The sequence below is a fragment of the Porites lutea genome, chromosome 4 (assembly GCF_958299795.1).
Source record: "Porites lutea chromosome 4, jaPorLute2.1, whole genome shotgun sequence".
Taxonomy (NCBI): domain Eukaryota; kingdom Metazoa; phylum Cnidaria; class Anthozoa; order Scleractinia; family Poritidae; genus Porites; species Porites lutea.
The window spans coordinates 37224196-37244187 of NC_133204.1; the positions used below are offsets into that span (position 1 = coordinate 37224196).

At 39.9% G+C, this 19992-nt stretch overlaps 2 protein-coding genes across 2 annotated transcripts; one reads left to right on the top strand and one right to left on the bottom strand.

The window, feature by feature from the left end:
* Nucleotides 1-33: 33 nt before the first annotated feature.
* On the top strand, nt 34-5436 carry LOC140933472 (translocator protein-like). Its single transcript, XM_073383032.1, has 4 exons — nt 34-94; nt 2024-2147; nt 3285-3499; nt 5152-5436. The coding sequence occupies exons 2-4, from the start codon at nt 2036-2038 to the stop codon at nt 5326-5328; spliced, it is 504 nt and encodes a 167-aa protein (XP_073239133.1). The 5' UTR covers nt 34-94; nt 2024-2035; the 3' UTR covers nt 5329-5436.
* Nucleotides 5437-5442: 6 nt separating this feature from the next.
* On the bottom strand, nt 5443-19321 carry LOC140933471 (uncharacterized). Its single transcript, XM_073383031.1, has 6 exons — nt 19159-19321; nt 12141-12225; nt 9770-10617; nt 8865-8910; nt 7705-7810; nt 5443-6859 (listed from the first exon to the last, which is right to left on the bottom strand). Exons 1-6 carry the CDS (start codon nt 19259-19261, stop codon nt 6734-6736), a joined length of 1314 nt encoding a protein of 437 aa, XP_073239132.1. The 5' UTR covers nt 19262-19321; the 3' UTR covers nt 5443-6733.
* Between the last annotated feature and the right edge of the window lie 671 nt (nt 19322-19992).

Below are 19992 nucleotides of genomic sequence, written 5' to 3' on the forward strand. Positions count from 1 at the left end.
GAGAGACTAGACTCGTTTCAGGCTCAAGTCCCAGCTGTTGCGTGTTGCCTTAAGTGTTAGATGGTCGTTGTGTTTAGTTAGCGTTATTGAATCGGTAAGTTTGTTTTGTTTTTTCGCATTTTGAACGAGAAAAATTCGTTTAATACCTTCCTAAATTGTGTAACAGAAATAAGTGGAGTTTCTGTGGAGAGTCTTTATGTTCTATGGAAAATTGTCTCCCGTTTAAGCCAATATCACATAAGCTTACTCCTTACGTAAAATACGGCGTTCGTGTAAACAGAAGCGTTAAATGCAGGACAAGAAACCTTTTTCTCATCACTACCAATCGCTAGTTCCGAATAATGTATTGAGGGAAGTTTTGGATGAAACTATGCTGGTCTAGTCCAATCTTACATGGAGGTTTTATGGGTGCAGTGAGCCTGTGTGACCTGTGTGTGATCGACCCCTCCCGGGGGTACTCCCATTTATGGGCTAGATAAGTATGTGCCGCCCGTTTGAGGTTCTCCGTCCGTGTAAAATAAGGTATCATTTTTGCCCTTGTTAGCATCGTGTTTCTGATATGATTCTTTGATAGGGTACATCTAGGGTTTAGGAATTATCACGGTTTTCGACACCATCTTGGCAAGCAGGCAAATGCATGAGAAATTACAGTGTTTGTATGCAAATCTAATGTTGAATAATTTCCATTATTATACATTCAACTCACTATCTCTTTTCTGATTGGCCAAAAGTGTACATTGAATTTTCAAAATCAGTGCTTGGACGTCATTTAGCTGCAGATTATACAATAATCATGTCAAGGACGCTCAAGGTCACGGGTAATCATGTCCTGTATGACCATGGTGCATGATTTTTAAGGGTAATCATGCCAAGTTTGCACGCTTTGAGTTGCTTGCCATCAGTGAAGAAGCAAAAACATGACTTCCAAGTTTGCTTTGCTGAGCGAGCAAGACATGGAAAAAATAGTTGAAAACAAGGACTCACAAAACACAAAAAGGTTGACAAAGGTGGCAAAGGAGCTGTTCGCTGATTACGTGAAAGAGAAAAAACTGAGAGGTATTTTCACACGATTAGAAATAAATTATCAGTTTCTCTTACTGTTGTTACCAATTTTTTTTATTCAATGCATAATAAAACAATAATTTTTTATTACATGTCTCGGTAAGGATTATCAGCCTTCAGCTTCGGCCGATAACCCCTACCTCCACCTTAATTATTCTGGATATCACAAAAACATCATCCAATAACTGTTTATAAAATGGCTGTTCTGAAAAAATGTGAACTGTAAACTAAAGCTACACTGCAAAGGATTTTACTATCAAATTTTGAGGGTCTTTACTGTACTTAAAATTACTCCAGATGCTTGCTTTAGATTTTCCATATAATTATTTGTCTGCAATTTTTCCCAGGAAATTTTTACATGCAAATGTATACAAAATTTTAAAAAGTGTTTCTAGCGCATGTACCTGCATATGACAACCTCAAATTTTTTCATTCGACATTAGATTCTCATACAAACACTGTAATTTCTCATGCGCTTGCCTACTCGTCAAAACCGTGATAAGGCCTATTGTTATTATATCAGCTACAATTCAAGTGTGTGTGCATTAATATCCAGTAACAAGAGAAACAAATCACAAGTTAAAACTCAACTTTACTTTATAGTATTGGGAAAACGATTTAAGTAAGATTTGCATGTTTGCTTAAAAATTTTTAGTTTTTGTTGCCCTTACACTGGGTGTCATCCTTCAGGAGTGGTCCTTAAACAGGGTATCAGTTTTCGCATGTTTCATCCTTAAAGTGTCAGGGTTTGAGACTCTGGGTGCCTATCCAAAATTTATGGGTGTACCCCCAGGGGTGTGACCCACCTGAATGTTTTACATCACCCCCACCACTCCCCTGTCATAGATGCGATTTTCTGAAGGATCGCTTGTGAGATTTTCTGAGTGGGGTACAACCAAATGCTAGCCAAAACTTAATATAAAATGCAGTTAAATAATCATTGAACTGATTAATTGTCTAGATAAACTGCACTATGCCTCAACACACATGGTTAGTGATTGGTGGATCAGTTATACTTCCAAACATTGGTGGATTTCTTGGAGGTTTTATCACTAGATCCCAGATTAAAGACTGGTTTGACAAAGGTATTTATAACACTATAAATGAACAGTTCTTATACTAGGCAGTTTGTTGTACATGTAACTCAAACTTAAGGAGCTGTGTCACAGAATTCAAAATTCAAACGGAGGGAAATGCAAACTCAATTGGGTGAAACATAAAACTAACCACCCAAAACATGAAAAGAAGGTATAAATAACACAACAAATACAAAAGGAGGAACAGGTGGACAAACTTGAAGAAGACTGTTAAGATTGCAGTTGTGGCTTTTGAAAACTTGTCAGCCTATTACAGTCAACTCTCGCCTTGCGGACACCCCGATAATACAGACAGCAGTTAAATCCCTGGCTGAAACAAATAACAGACGTTTGACTGAATAAACTCTCGTTATTACGAACTCTCGCTAATGAGGACACTAACTCGAGCTCCCTACAGTGTCCGCTATCAAGATAGTTGACTGTAACCGGTTTGATATAGTGCTTGGGAAAAATGTCTTTGACACAAAGCTGTAATTTTGCCATTGACAAGTTATTTCTCAACTTCCATAGCTAATTTTAGGATGTGTATGCCTAATTGGCATTTGTCAAATCAGTGAATAGCAATTTTTGCATGTTTTGATTGGCCCCATAACTCAGAATATCCTTGGCTATTCACTGTTTTGTGTCAGGAGCCAAGATGGCGTCTCGTCTTGAGACATTTTCAAAAGACAAAATTAATTGTGTGTGATGAATGAAGCAGTCATACAAACAAATATCAAGAAAGCGACGAACTTTGGCTTGTGATTGCTTACTGGTAGGTAGAAAATTATTTTCATGCTGAATGAAATGTTTGTAAATTGTAAACAAACAAACGCGAGGTTTTAATTTTCAAAGAGTTCCTTTTTTCCCAACTGATTTGGTAAATACTCAAACAACTATCCCCCTCAAGGTCGGTGAACAGCGCTAGATATATACTTTGTCCTTTCGACTCTCGGTATCACCACCATTTACTTATACCTCCTCTTTGGGGGATAGTTGTATATTACTAACAAAATGAGCCAGACAACAGTGACACGGCCTCTTTAACTCAAATTCAACTCTACAGCTGTAAATCAAATCAAACTCGATAAATACACTGTAAATGATCTCTTATTGGACACAAAATCTGTAATATCCTCATTTAAGACTTGAAGAAGCCTTCCTGGAGACCACCCAACTGGCTGTTTGGTCCTATGTGGACAAGCTTGTACTCAGGCATGGGATATGCCTCATATCTTGTGTGGCGGGATGGTGGTGGATTTGATGGTGATGCAAAAACAGCTCTAGCTCTTTATGGAACAAACCTAGCATTGAACTGGCTCTGGACACCGATTTTCTTTGGCTCCCATAAGCTAGGATTGGTAAGAAAGAATTAATTTTCATGGAATTTTATAAACTTATCACCCAGGGTCAATTTTGGGATTAGTAAATATACTAACTGTCTTTGCTTTTGAAAAATGAAGCTGCAGCTTCCAATACTGACCCACTTTGACCGTATTATTCAAATCCATACTTGGGTTCAACACTGAGGCCGGGCTTAAAAAAAAGGAATCTCATTGAGCTTGAGGAATGAATAAATCATTTCTTTGCTTTATTCCCCTCTGCCTTTTAACCCAGTATAAATTTGGATGACATCATATTTTTCTTATTTTTCTCATTTCCACATTTATTTATTTATTTTTTAATTCAGGGAAATAGTCAGAACTAGATGTACTGCATAGACATGACCCACCACTCCATGGAAAGTCTGGTTATGTCTTCTTGTATCCCCCACCCTCCCCACCTTAAAAAGATGCTTTATCAGATTGGTATAGAATTGTCTCAAATACTAGCAGGGGAAAGTATGATATAAAAAACCCTGTGCATTTTTTTCTGACAATGCAAGCTTCATGCACACAATGTATTTCATTCTTATCTTAGACTGATAGGTGGTGTCTTGTGTAGCCTTACAACTCCTAGCCAAGGTGTGTCCTCATATATCAAGCATGCCTTATTTTGCCAGAAGTGTGACATGTAATTGAACGCTTATGGGATATGCACTTTGAGTTGGAAGATAAATACAGTGGAACCTCTATATAACGAAGTCCTTGGTATAACGATCGATTTTCTTGACCTCAGTAATAGTAAAATATATGATAAAACCTCGATATAATGAAACTTCATTACATAATTATAGTGAACACATTTTGCCAGTCCTGTGGCCCTTTGTTAAATCGATGTTCCACTGTTATGAATAACAGCCTGAACAAGAAAAATATTGTCAGGCCAAACAAGCCAAGTAAGAGTCCTCCTCTTTCTTTTCTCTTCCGCCGTTATTTTCCCTGGCTTATTTCTCAGTAAGGAGCTTGGCCCCAAGCTACAATCGAACCTCCCGTAAAGCGACCACCCAAAATGCAGAGACTTAGTGGTCGCTTATGGGAGGTGGTTGTTTACAAGAATCAAACCACAGGGGGCCTCTTCTAAGAAGGGGTCCAGGCACATCTACTTTATGGAAGATAACTTACGACATGTGTAGTTCCATATTAAAGTTCTTCATCTATGTAGCATAGTGCACACAGAAAACAGAGAGATCAGTGAATGCATTGCACTTAGTGGTCGCTTACAAGAGGTTAAAAAACAATGGAAAATCATTAAATGGCCACGGTCCCTTACAGGAGGTGGTCGTTTACCAGGGGTTCCAGCTGTAAGGCTTTGACTGGAAAAATTTTGGTGTATGGGAGGTTGATGCTTACGAGAGGTGGTCACACATGGAGGTTCGACTGTATTACAATTGACTCTCTCTTAATGGACACTCTATAAGATGGACACCTTGGTAAAACAGGCACACAGAGTTGGTCCCTACCTTTCTTTTAACCTTTATTTGACTCTCTATAAGACAGACATTACTCTTAGACGGACACTAATGCCATTCTCCAAGGTGTCTGTCTTAGATAGAACTTCCTGTATAGCCAAACATGCTTCTGAAGCGCCTATTTTTGTCAGCAACTATTAATTTTTGTCTTTTTTCCTGTAGGCATTTGGTGAAATCTGCTTATTGTGGTTAAACATTGCGGGATGTGTCTACACATTCTATCCTATCAACAAATTTGCAGCAGGCTTAATGTTGCCTTACCTAGGCTGGGTTACTCTTGCTACAGCACTAAACTACACCATCTGGCAAATGAACAAGCCTGCTATTAAAGAAGAGTGATATTATACAACTTCCACCTACAAGTTATCATAAATCACTGGTGAAAGGAGCTGTAACGGATAGGTCAAGCCGCTTGTACTGTTTAAATAAATGACAAAAAACAACCAAGATCTCTTTAAGTTTATTTTATTCAGAGAAACTTTACTTTTTTATTCCAGTTATTTGTAATGCATGTACTCTTGTTAAAACTTGTAAAGATTATATTGATTTCATTTATAGTAAGTTTTAATTCTTTAACTGACGATGAGAGTGATAAAAATCATTACTTGGGTTTTCAAACTTCTTATGTAAAAACATAAGGGTAACTACCTAGCTAGTATAAATTAAAAGAATAATAAAAAATAAAATAAAAATAGGGTTAAGTTTTAAGATCATGATCGGAGAAAAGGATATGTAAAATTTAGTAATTATTCATCATAGGTATGGCCATTATTAATAGGTAGTGTTTAAGGCACCTCTATAAACCCTAATGAAAATCAACTGGGTTGATGAATTATTAAACTGCAGAATTAACTTCCGATAGCTACGGTGATAAGTATTCATTCACTTTTGATACAGATCTCTACTGATTGTTTTATTTCACAATTACCATGAAAGTATTGGAGTCCGATCTGTATGGGCTTTACAATGCCCATACAGATGATCTCCCGCTTGTATTTATACAGTACATTAAATCTTTCCTACCGTTGTTTTCAAAGTATTCTATACTTAGCTTTGCCTAGTCCCCAGTCCTCGTTATTGCGCGCGGCCGATGCGTTTCGGGTCAGGTGGTACGAGCGAGTTTTTGGGTCACTGAAACGCATTGACCGAGGCCTCGGAAGACGCCGTACAAAAACTAAGCAGCTTAGCCAAGAAAATGACAAATGTACGTCACGTGTACCATAGAGATAAAAGAGTTGAAGAGTAATATTTTTCCTCCTTTTTATAGGAAAATAGTAATTCCTTTATTTTTTATTAGAAAACTTCCTCATCGCCGAATAATCTAACCGCTCACTGCGGGACAGGATGTATGAGACATGTAAAAAAAAGGAAGGGTTCAGGTGGTTTCTTGGAAAAGCCTTTTATCCATATTGATTTTGTCGGTTACAAAGTTTAATGTAGACATTTTTAAAAGATGATATTGCAACCAGCATGTTAATTTTCTTGCCCCTTTTTTGCCGGAAAGTGACGTTTCAGTTATACTCTAAAACTCTGCGTTATCCAGCTTGAAGTTATTATGGTCAATTGCAAACTATTTCAAACTCAAAAAACTGCAAAATTAACTCTACTTTGCGATGAAAAGTATCGCCTTGAAATACCCACACGTACGGTTCCAGGTTTGTTAATAATTGTCAAGTGAAAATATGACAGCCTTCTCGAAGCAACGGGCATGGATTCTTGTGTGCTCTCGTTTTAACTCGCTCCTTTAATAAATGTATTCCCTGTTAGCTTCGCGAGGTAAATTTATGGTGTCATCCTCCACTTTCACTTTAAGGTAACCTGTCCCCCTGTGCTTTGGCTGAGACACACCTTCTTTAATAAATGTATGGATCTGAAAAACATGAGAAAAAGGAATATTGACGATGTAGATCAGTCTCCGTCAGCGCGTTAACAAATCAAAGGTTTGAGCTTTACATAGTGCAGCTCGTTCCATTTTTCGCATACACCCGTGTGCTTACGGTTGTCTGTGCGACAACAACTATCCCTTTGCAATAGTCTCAGTCAACCCTGTCGACTGGACCCGTTTAAACGATGGTAAATCAGGTAAATGTATGTGAAAGCTCAGTTCAAGACTGGTTTGATGAGCAAGACTAAGATCGCGGGCTGCACCACCAACTATTATACTTTAACGACTTGGTCGTAAGAGGATGGGTACAAGACCTTCTAATGAATATACGTTTGCAATAATCCTTGCATTGTTGTCAAGTTGGCGAGTTTGTTGATGCCTTAATTAAGGACCTTAACTGTACTCGAGTTGAGATAGACTGAGTACCTAGTCAAACAATTCATAGTGCTGCCTTAAAAACAAACAAAAAAACGAAACTACGATAAATAACAACAACAAAAAACGCAAAGTTTGCAAATATAGAGTCATCGGGAAATCTTCTTTTGACCAAACTAAAAGTGTCATTATTTGTATGAGCTGTTTCGCGCCACCTTGAAAGCTTCTGAAAAGCTAAGCCTCTGCGTACCTTAGCAAGTTTAATCACGTTATCATAAGGACAAGTTTCTCCCTGGCTACCCTAGTCCCAAGGTGGTTTTTCTTGAAAAATTTCAAGAAACACCTCTGGAAACAGGGTACTACCTAACAAGAAACCTTGATTGTGTAAATAGGGTTCGAGGTGCTGAAAAGCTATTCATTCAACATCAATTCTAGCGGACTGATCTGAAACTTACCTTGTTTCTGTGGTGATAACCAAAGTAAATAGCTACAATGACCACAAGGACCACCATGAAGACCGCTGGAAAATTACTCGAATGTTTAAAAAGTGGATCAGTGATCCTACAAGATGGACAAAATAGCTGAAATTAATTAGGCCTTGTTTATATATGTCCCGGGCAGATGGGTCAGTCACCTACCCGAGCTACCCTGGGCGAGCCAACTTCTCCCAGTGGCGGATCCAGGGGAGGCCCCCCCTATTGTTAGACCAAACTGAGACCCGAAAGGCGGAAAAAATTGTCTTTTAGACCCCCCCCCCCCCCGCCCCCCTTATCTCAGGGTCTGGATGACCGGGCCCCTCCCTTATCTGAAGGTCTGGACCCGCCACTGTCTCCTACATTTCCTTACAAAACTTGGCGAACCGTTTGTCTGAGAAACAAAAAGTGGGCTTAGGTAGTGTCATCCCTTTAGCAGGACCAGCTTTTCTCCATATTAACGCTTTGGCTCGCCCAGCAGGGTCAACTCGGTCAAGGCGGGAAAATCAAAGTATGCGCCAGTGGTCTTGGCTCGGGCAAAGGGGTCAAATTTTTTCTCATATAAACCGCGCGCTAAAGTTGACTCAGCTGGGAGGGTGTCCCTCCTTTCTGGGACAACTTTTCGCCATATAAACAGGGCCTTATATCCAAGCAGGAAATGTAGCTACTGATATTTAATTACCACTTAATCTACTAGCAATAACCAAAGGTTACAGAGTGCTGGCGATAACGTTCGGTAAACTGCGCGGCGATCAGGCATTTTTTTTACGCTTTTGCTCCATCGCTGTGCTTTGCGTAGTCAAAACACGCGTGATGAGAGTACGAGTGATAGTAGGTCCAAAGGCGCGCGATCAATTGCGTTCTGTGCATTCCATTCATTCTTAGTGGAAGTTAGTCTTCTGGCTTTTTGGTCAGAAAGTCCGAAGACTCTGGGTACGAGATTGAGGGCAAGTCCAAACGAATGCTGGCTACATACATGCGACGCATGCGTAATAATTAACAACCTGGAGATTAGGATTGCGGGCTCCCCTTGTCGCCCGTAATAATGAAATGAAAGAATGCATGAGGCATTCCATCATTAAATCGCTTTTTACCTGGTGAACTGTGCATGTTCTTTAAGTGCATTCAAGTGATCAACTTACCTTTCAGGTCCACTGGTACTGCTGTGAGAAGTCGTTGTACTCCCATCTATTTTCAAAAAATGTAAATTGGGTTTTCAAAAGGCCAGAACAACAAATAAACATATCTTCGCATCAATTCACCAAAATAACCAAGAAGTGGTATCAGGTTTGCAGTTTGTAAACGACGAAGACAACGCAAGGAGGAAGTAGTTGATATTGACATGCTATGAACTCCACGTACTGGCCTGCTCCAAATGTATGGGTCTTCATAGCTCAAATGGTAGAACATGCACTGCAGCGCTAACGCAAAGGCCATGGGTTTGAATCCGGTTGAAGTCCCGAAATTTTTTTTTCGGGTTTATTTGCAATTGCTTAAATTGCAATTACCTTTGCGACGATCATATCTTCATTTAAAAATTTAAAATAACCCTTATTATCAACTCAAATTTGATACTTTTTGGACCAGGCCTTTTGAAAACTTTTCGACTGGCCAACTCTGATAAACACTTTAAAGAGGTTCTGGGCATACGTGCGGCCGTAATATTATATCATTCAAAAATCACATTAGGCAAATTAAACAAGACAACGTGACCAGAGTGACGACGTTGTGAGCAAAACTAAAAATTTACTTGACCAATGGCATACCGGCAATTGAGCCCTGAAAGTTGCATTAATCCTACCGAACGATTGCACATTTTAATTAGAACTGAGATGCGTTGTCCCGGAAAAAATGCCCTATGGACTCCATCATCATCGCTATCATCATTTTCACCCTCGTCACCGTCATCATCATCATCATCATCATCAACATCATCATCATCATCATCATCATCATCATCCTCATCACCATTATCACCATCATTATCATCAGCAGCAGCTGCATAATCTAACTGCACTTCCGTCGGTTACCAACTTTTTACGCTTACCTTTCAAAGTTGAGGATTTTTGTGTTGACGCCGCCTCCATTGTTGAAGATTTGCTTGTAACTGTATCTCTATTAGTCATTGGAATTTTTGATGTGGGCTTAATTGTTGAGGTAGTAGTTAATGTTTCCGTGCTCGGTAATTTTGCTGATTTGGAAGTCGTCGTTACCTTCAAAGTTGAGGATTTTTGTGTTGAAGCCGCCTCTATTGTTGAAGATTTGCTTGTAACTGTATCTTTATTAGTCGTTGGAATTTTTGATGTGGGCTTAATTGTTGAGATAGTAGTTAATGTTTCCGTGCTCGGTAATTCTGCTGATTTGGAAGTCGTCGTTACCTTCAAAGTTGAGGATTTTTGTGTTGAAGCCGCTTCCATTGTTGAGGATTTGCTTGTAGCTGTATCTCTATTAGTCACTGTAATTTTTGATGTGGGCTTAATTGTTGAGGTAGTGGTTAATGTTTCCGTGGTCGGTAATTCTGCTGATTTGGAAGTCGTCGTTACCTTCAAAGTTGAGGATTTTTGTGTTGAAGCCGCTTCAATTCTTGAAGATTTGTTTGTAACTGTATCTCTATTAGTCGCTGGAATTTTTGATGTGGGCTTGATTGTTGAGGTAGTGGTTAATGTTTCCGTGCTCGGTAATTCTGCTGATTTGGAAGTCGTCGTTACCTTCGAAGTTGAAGATTTTTGTGTTGAGGCCGCTTCAGTTCTTGAAGATTTGCTTGTAATTGGGTTAGTGGGTAATGTTTCCGTGGTCGATAATTCCGCTGTAGTCGATGATTGTGGTTTGATTGTTTCATTAGGTGTAGATGTTGCTTTCGACGCCCGTTTTTCCTCTAGCGTCTTGTTTAAAAAACTAGCCATAAAAGGAAAGTAAAGAAATCTGCATTAAGTCAATAATGTCAGTTAGATTTCCGCCCATGCCAGAGACCTGCCATAAGCTGTTTCCATATTTTGGCCAACCTCCGAAACATACCGACGCGCTCATGCCTAACCCTAGGCCTCATTGCGCGCGGCCGATGCGTTTCGGGTCACGTGGTCAGAGCGAGTCCGAAATGCATTGACCAAGAAGGGACGAGGCAAGGTTCACACCATTGTGACAACCGCGATGCTATGTCAGAACACAAAGGAGCTTTCAGCTTCCCACATGAACTTGCGGTCTTGTCAAGTAGGCTCTAGGCCTCAAAATACGAAAATCCTAAAATAAAAATCAGGTTTTACGAACCCGCAAGACTAAGCAACCCACCCAAACACTTGTTTTCACTAAAACAGCTGGAAGTCAACCTGGTTGAGGTCATTGTTATCTAAGGTCCTCCTTAAAATACGTTAATTAACGTTGTTGAAACACGTTACCGACCAACTTTGGACCAAATGGAAATTCGTGGGTCAAGGTGTTTCGTTCACAGGGAACTATGCTAACGGTGAAATTTTTAGTCGGTGCGACTGAAAATTTGGCCGTCAAAATGTTTGTACGGCAAAGGCGTATTTGTATGGATGAGTGAAAACGCCATTTTGGATTAGTTAAGTGGCACATGGGCAGGCGACAAAAATTCAGCCTGATTCGGCAGTTTCGTTTAAAAATAGCGAAGATATTGTTCCGAGGGAACGAAAGTTAAAATGATGAAGATAACTTTCGCAACAACTTTAACAGCTTTAATATGCCATTTTGCATGTGTTTTTAAGCTTTGAGACCGGCACTTTTTACTGAGTTTTTTTCAGGCAGTGCCCATGGGTCAGATGGGTTGGTTCGTTCAAACCGAAAACCGGTCGTTTCGATACAAGTCGATTCGATACAAACTGAAGCAGTAAAATTGGACAAAAATTTTATTCACTTCGAGTATCTAAAGTTTGCCAGTGAATAGGAAAAACATTTTGGGTGAATAATTTCGTTCCTTAAGCCAAGTATGTGGAACTTTTTACACCCCTAATGAATAAACTTGTATCGAAACGACTTGTATCGAAACAACATTGTATCGAAACGATCGGTATAGTGTGAGCGTAGCCTAAAATAGCTGTTACATAGAAGGCACCTTTCGGGGCAGCAAAGTATCTTAAGGATGATTCCTAATACATCCCACTCTTTTGATAATCACACCAAGATTAAAGGCAGCTCTTAGTTAAGTTGGTGAATGGCAGTAGGGATCTGCGTAAAACTAAAAGTCAGAATACATTTCTTTCTTGCAGTACTTTTTTCCGGGAATGACAACAGCTTAGCAACAATCATATTGATTTATGTATTGCAACAAATTTTTGCAAAATGCTGACTTGACAGTTAGTGCAGGCAAGCGGCTTATGGTTTTGTAGTTTTTCTTTTCTTTTTTTTGTTTCACTCTTGTTCCATGTAAAAAGGCCATAAACACCACTTTAGTAACAACTTACCTAAGGGCATGATTGATAAAATCATTTTTCTCTTTTTCCGTTAGTTGAGGGTTGTTCATAGCCTCTAACAACGCGGTCACCCTTTCTGAAAAGTTAAAAAAAGTAAAATAATGAAAGGATAGAGGGAAGCAGCGTGACTAAGATCGCAGGGGGGCGGGCATGAAATTCCTAGGCCTCAAGCATAAAAGCTGAAACACACTAGGCGACAAGTTCCACTAAGACCACGTGGCGACACGTACATCTAGTAACGACAAATCGCTTCGTGAGTATTGAAGAACTGAATTTTGTAGTTCAAGCACAAAAAACCAAATCAGATTGAGTATGCGACTTGAACCGAAAGGCGTGATTTTGCCGCCGCGACTTGTTGTAGCGACATGTCACCTTGCGTGTTCCTTGCCTAGTCCCTGTACGGCATTCTCCCAGTCCCTATCGGTCAATTCACTTCTCACATTTTGGCTTAGACCAAGTGACCCGAAACGCGTGGGCCGCGCGGAATAATGAGGCCCATGATCTAGGCAAGTTTGTTCCGACCTTACGGACCTATCCTGATAATCGCCTTAGAGTTCATATTCCGGGGGGGTATTGTTTTTCGGCCGTTTTGGTCTGAAAACGGGTATAGACTTTGTCTATTTTGGTCTTGAATCGGGTATGGCTTTCAAGGAAACTACGGGCGTGTATGAACGCATTTATCGTTTCAATTCCAAATGAATAGGAAAGAAAGACTGATATGCGAATTTGAAGTGGAATTTTTTTTTAGCGTTCTGATATCTAAGTAAAGATGACATAATTTCTTAAAAGCAAGGTCTGAAAACGGATATGGATTTTAGAGCATGTCTAAAAACGGGAGTGAAAAATGACATTTTGAGTCTGAAATTTGGAGAATCGGGCGGCACACTCCCACCAAGAATTCCTAGGAGTACCCCGCCCCTCGGCTCAAATATAATCCTTGACCACGCCTGTGAGTTGCCAGCTAATTGTCTCCGCCCACTTGGCATTCTTACTTAACCTTGTTATTTTTCATTTAAGTTATTTCGTTCCTTCATTGATTTTTGATTTGTTTGACGTCCTTAAAGGCAAAAGTGTTAATGATTGAGAAATTATGGATCGATGAAACTAGAGAATACAGCGCCACTTTTAAAGACGTGTTTCGTGATTCAGAAGGCATTAAAAAAACTGCCCACCCACCCCTCCCCTAACATTTTGCCCTTACAATAGAAAACACCTGAGAGAAGAGCCTTGGTCGAATTACGGCTGTGAACAATCACAAGCCCATGATCGAGATAGGCAGAAATGACCAAATACAGTCAAAGCTCTCGTAAAAGACCACCTCGGAAATTCGAAAAAGTGGTGGGAACTAGAGCTGGTCGCCTACGCCGAATGAGCTGTCGTAAGCGACCGCATGGTAAAACAATACAGGGTGGCCGCTTAAATTAAAATAAATGTTTAATGAATAAGACTCTGAGGGGTCGCGTACGAGAGCTTAAAAACAAAGGAAAAGTCCAGTAGGGTTAGTCCCAAAAGTGATTGCGGTCGCTTATGGGAGCGATCGCTTACGAGAGCTTTTCATTACAAACAGTTTTAAGCCACAGATCAAACGGGGTTATCACAAATGTGGTCGTAACTGAAGCTGGTCGCTTACGAGAGTGGTCGCAAGGAGGGCTTCGACTGTAATTAGAGTCCACAGACTTTGTGCTGCTTGTGGATGTGATCAAATCGAAGGCGAAATTCATTTTCTGTTTTACTGCTCCGGCCAAATACTCAACAATGAAAGATGAGTAGACAGCTTTCTGTTATAGAATTGATCATGAATGTATCAATTCATTATGAAACTGACGATAACAAGAATTAAGTGATCATCCTTCTCCCACCGTTTTTCCGTTTGAAGTCTGAATGCATATTAATATATGACCGGCACTATGACATTCAGCCAACTCTCTTTCAACACGAACACCTTTAGGACCGGCACAATCTGTCCGCCTTAGCTGAGAGAGAGATGTCCGAGTTAAAGAGGAGTCAACTTACAGCAGGAAAGAAATACAGGAACGACGTCTAAGTCTAGGTTTTCTTTAAAGAGAGGTGTTCGTTTAGAGATAGTAGTTGACTGTAAAAGTTATTTCAAGCCCAGAGCTTTTATATTTAGAAATACAATGCATTTGCACGTCTTAAAGGCAGGATTGAATAAAATGGAAGCCCACTTCTTTGTACACCTTGGTGAGTTCGCATAATTATCCTAATTTATGAAATTTATTCACCACAAGCTACCACACTGATATAAACACTCCACTTTGCGACACACAGTTTAAAGTACACATCCTTTTATTTGTCTTAGCAAAACCATTGCAAGGCACTCTCTTGTGAATTCGCAGAGGTAAGAATTTATCGTACGTTTAAACTAAATAGATCTGCCATTTGATAAATAGAAAGTACTTTTATTGCATTAGATATACACGGTAACTGATTTATTTATGGCGGGAAGTGACAGTAATCATTCTCTCCCAAGGGAGTTTCGACGTTGTGCGAAAACTAAGGAATATGAGAACGTATTAAAGAATTTTCCCCCTCGTCAAGACTCCGGCTTAGAAATTAAAAAAATTAACGTTAACTGGTCGAAAGCAAATTAAGATTATTTAGAGAAAAGTTAATGTGTGATATCCGTTTCCAGTACGAACTCTTTGTTGTTTTTTATGGCTTTGCCTACAAAACAGTATAATCAGATAATCTCACTCGTTATTTCCATTGTGTACTTTCGCCAATAGAGAGACAGTTTATTGTAAAAGCCACAAATCAAAAGCCACAACACTCAAATAATTTAACTTATTCTTTCTGAGTTGTTCTTCGAGCTGCTGCTGCTTCATTTTCTCCTGACGTTTTAGCCAGGATCAGCAAAGGTAAACACATCTTTTTTTTTTTCGTTATTAGAAAAGATGCTAAATTTAGCGGAAAACTCAGTTGTGAAATTTATGTGCTGAAAGAAGTTACGAAAGCCTTTAGACTGATGCAATGCCTGAAGGCTCTGCTCCGTGAAATATGAAAATGGCGCCATTTTAATTCCGAAAAGTTAAAATGAAAAACGCTCAGCGCTGTACCCAGTAAGCGAATGAGTGGAATGGATAACAAAATATAATGATTCAAGTATGCAAAACAAGGTAAACAGTAGGGTCGAAGATGAAATATAAGAGAAATTCTTTTAAAAAAGTAGAAGTAAATTCAACTTACTTTTTATCAAATAGATCACTTCGCGCCCCGCGCCATGTAGTCAAGACATTTCAGGTCACGTGATCATTATTTTCTGACATTTTTTTCACTTTTGCGTACGTTTAGCTTGAGATTGCAGAAATTACACAATCAGGACGTTTTTGAGTGTGAGTTTTTTTCAAATATATGGCGACTTAAATGAAATATGAATAAAATATACAATAAAGGGATACCCGTATAGCTCGATCAGAGAATGAAAGGCATATGTCAATGAGGCAACAATTCGCCTGTTTGAACAAGACCCCCATAGCGGGGGTTCATTGGGCTGCCGAGTGTACGTTTTTAAGCAGGGGCTGTATAGTGACCTCTACCATTATAAATAAAAATAGGCCAGTTAGCCTCATGAAACAAAATGCGATTAGCATTATTTTCAGGTGGTACATTTCCACAATCATGCACCCCCTCTGCTAGCATCCCACGCAGGCGTTTTTAGGGGAGCTCGTATTTCGTCCCTCCCCACAAATGCCTGCTCAACGGAGAACAACATTCCTTTCCCAAGCTGAGCTTAGCCAATCACACTTTACCTTCTAAATAATGGAATGTTGACCTTGACCTCAGGTAACCCGATAATTACTCGATCCGCATGAAACACTGGGAAAGCTTTATGACCTCTAATAAATGTTAGACTCAGAGCGGCAAAAGTAAGATTTAGTCAGATTTTAGAATACTCCGTGTACTGCATAACCTTAGCAAAGGAAAGAAAAGAAGGAAAAAGGTAACTGTAGGGTCACGTTTTTACACTACCACGAGCTTACGAGTCGTGTTCAGCCTGTCGAATTCCAAGTCTGTTCGCCAGACGCCCAGAAATGACCCTTCCCCTCTCCGCAAAAATTGGCCCCATCACAAGGGGAATGGGAAACGCAAAGTCTCCTGGGAGTTTCGTCCGCCATTTTGTATTTTTTTTGACATAGCTAAAGGTATTTCTTCATTGGGTGTTATCCTCATGGGCAGCCCAATAACTAGAAACTTTTGTTCAGAGAATCGATTCATTGAGCAAGAAGGTTATCTGCGAATGCGCAACGGTTTTATTGGTTCTGTAGATTTAAACTGAGTCGATGATATTATTTGAGGGTGAAAAGTCTTCTTTATAAAAAATTTAAATTATGGCGGTCTTTTGCTATCAAGTCCTTATGCTTATAAAGAAAATTGTAAAACAATTACGTCAACAATATACCGTATCCACACATCTATAACTCTTTCCACATGAATTATGCACCACTCATTTGGAACCATCGGGGATGAACGAGGTAATGCATAGCCTCCCACGCAGGCGTTTTTAGGGGAGCTCGTATTTCGCAGGGCCTTTCAGTTCATACTCACTCCATTTTTGTCCCCCGGTAAGCGGGGTATACGCTAGAAATTCGGAGGTCTTCACCTCCCTGACCGGGGAATAAGCCGGGAAGTCACTCTGTAGTAAGCGGTTTTCATTTTCGCGTTGCATGCATAATAACATAACTGTCAAAACAACCATTACTCCTCAAGAGATATCAATTAAGGTTTCACATACAGTCGAAGCTCTCGTAAGCGACCACCTTGAAATACGAAAAAGTGGTCGTAACTAGAGCTGGTCGCTTACGAGAGACTCATTAATAATTCATAAAGAAAAATATAAAAAAAATTAACGTTTAATGAGTGTCTTTACATCTGATATGAACAGAGCTAACCGTTACGTCCACACTTTTAGACCACAATAACCCCCAGATCTTTATCAACGAACCAATAGCGCAGCGTGCAATTTCATGTTGATTTTTATGAATAAGACTCTGAGTGGTGACTTACGAGAGCTTAAAAACAAGGGAAAACTCCAGTTGGGTAATCTCAAAAGTGGTCGCGGTCGCTTACAGGAGCGGTTGCATTGGCCGTTATTTTTGGATAAACAAGTATTTTTCTTAAAGTTTTATTATAATAGTCAGTACTCCACATCATTGTTGTTGTCTGTTGTGTTTCATTGGGGTCATTTAAACGGGGAATAATAAGGCGAGGCTTACATAAGAAAAGTCTTAAAGAAGACATAAACTATACCATCTATACAAGTATATCAGGTCACCTGTCAGGTGTGTCTTAGTTGAGTCGCGTCAGACGCGAGCACATTTCCGTGTCATTTATACGAGAAGTTCGCGTCTTATTTTCCTCTTCATAGTAGTGGCTTCATTGTTTAAGAAAATCTCAAAAGACTGTATAACATGAGTTAAAATTTGTTGTTATCGCGTCGTTATCAAATAGTCATCATCAGGTAATCGGCTCCTGTCGTCATTTTCCTTCTCCTTCGAGAGTTTACAGGTGTTGCAATAGCTGCTCCTGCAGCCTGCGAATACGCCCGTTTCTCCTTGTTCCTCACCGCTAGGGAGGGGAAACGTCTCTAGCGTAGACTGCGAGCAGTCTCTTATTTTTCTTTGCAAAGTTACTGCACGCAAAACCTAAGCATGCGAGCGGCGAAGCCGCTTGCCGCGAGAAACGAGGGTGTGAGCCCGAGAAGAAAAAATAAGAGGGTTTGTTTACTGCAAAAGAGTCAGCAGTCCGTCTTTTCTCGTCTCGTCTCGATCCCTATATAAATATATCGTGGTTTGCAATCGCGCTGGATGAGATCAAGAACTAGACGGACGGCAAGCAGTCTATCCCTAGCGGAGCAAGTAGAAACCGCTGTATTCGCAGGCAAGTTCTTCCACAGCTATCATCATATTTGTCATCCCTTGTTCTTGGCGGTAACAAGATTAGAGTTGTAAAATTTCAAAGGGAGTATTGTGTGTGTGGTTCATATGGGGGCGGGGGAGTTCACCATTCATTTAGCCCCGGGGAGCGGAGAATCCACTTGCTTTCACTTGCATAAAAAGTGAATGCCCCGGTCATCCCCGACGGAGGTGGGGGGGGGGGGGGTGCCGAGGGTCTCAAATGACTAGTATATTAGCGTTAGGGGTAAAAATGGTGTATATGGCACACGGATTTGGTATAGCTCGTACGCGTCCGTAGTTCAATCGTAAGGTCGCTATGACAATATCTTGATCACTTCGCGCGTCATTTCCCAGAGCACCTGTCATGTGGCCTAACAACATAACCGTTGTCACCGTTACGGTAGACAAGCCCATATCAAGTTCGTCAACAATTTTGTCGTTGTTTGAGCTCTTTGAGCTTAACTTTCAGCCCTGATAAACCTGTTTAGAGTTTTATGCGACGATTTATTTTACAAATGAAGTACGTAACATTTATCTTTCAGTTCAATAAACTTTCACATCATGCTAAAGAAAATGAAAATGTAATCCATGCAACGAGATGGCTTGAAGATTTGGACTCAAACCACTGCTTCGCAACAAAAACAATATCAGCCAATTAAAAACTGCAAATGTTTTCAACCGCTTCCTTATTATTGAATTTGGTCCAACAATTTAAACTGAATTAAAGCGTGATTCGCGCTCCAACTCTTAAGTAAGGATGGCTCATTATTACTACGAGCAACCCCAGTTTTAATTAGAGTTAGACTTTTGCTTAAAATTTAACTTGATAAGTAATATTTATGATCATAAAGGCGTCTGTTGCGCAGATAATAGTTAACATTGGTTTTTCGTGGAAGCTTGTAAATTGAGTACACGCATACTGGATCCTTAAGTGCTCGTTTGAAGTGAGAACATGCTAATACGACGAACTAACAGCGAATCAAATGTGTACAATTAAGGCTTATTACCGACTCGGGATCTTCGCTAGAGCTATCTGCCTGTTGCTGTAGAACTATTAGGAACTGCAACTAAACCATAAACATAAGCTAACATACCTAAATCTGTATCCCGTCTAGAACGGCTCTCCGACGATGACCAAATGTTTAGAAGGCACAAAAAAGCAAGGGAAATAACCGCAAAGTTGGATCGCGAATTCATTGCAATTCAAGCAACTGAAAGACCAAACTTCTCACTGACAATGTCAATAACTTCGACGAGGGAGAAAATGGCGAGCGAAGCATTGACATGTGACCGAGAGTCACACTTGACCCGGAAGTCAAAGGCAAGCAATGACAGGTTTGTCACGAGCTCGCTTGCGCTTTCGTCCAGGGACGTTCCCAACGGCATGTGCTAAAACTCAGACGATGGATTCTGGACGATAGACGATAGACGATAGACGATAGACGATAGACGATAGACGATGGACGATGGACGATAAATGATGGGCGATACCATTTTAAGAGACATTTTTACGAGGTCCATAGACTCGTAATTACTACAAACTATGGGAGACTTGTTAAACGGACGTTAATTAATTATAAATTCAAATTTGTCGCGCAATCGCGGGCAAAAAGGAATAGATATTTTTATCGCGCATTAAAAAAAAATCCAGTTTGTAAAATAGAATCCGTGAAAGCAAAAAGCACAACATTTAATCGAATTTAGATCCACACATTTGTTAAAGTAACCTTGATTGTCATTACATTTTTTAGGAAACAAGGAACAACAAACGTGAAGTAATTATCTACAGTTTTCTCGAATATTTGCTATTTTAGGAAAACGGTTCTTCGCTTCTTATTTCCGCTTGTTGTTATAAGTTTTTCATGCTTTAAGAAAATCTAAGCACAGATACAACATTTTTATTCCTCGCGTAGCGAGATTTATAAATC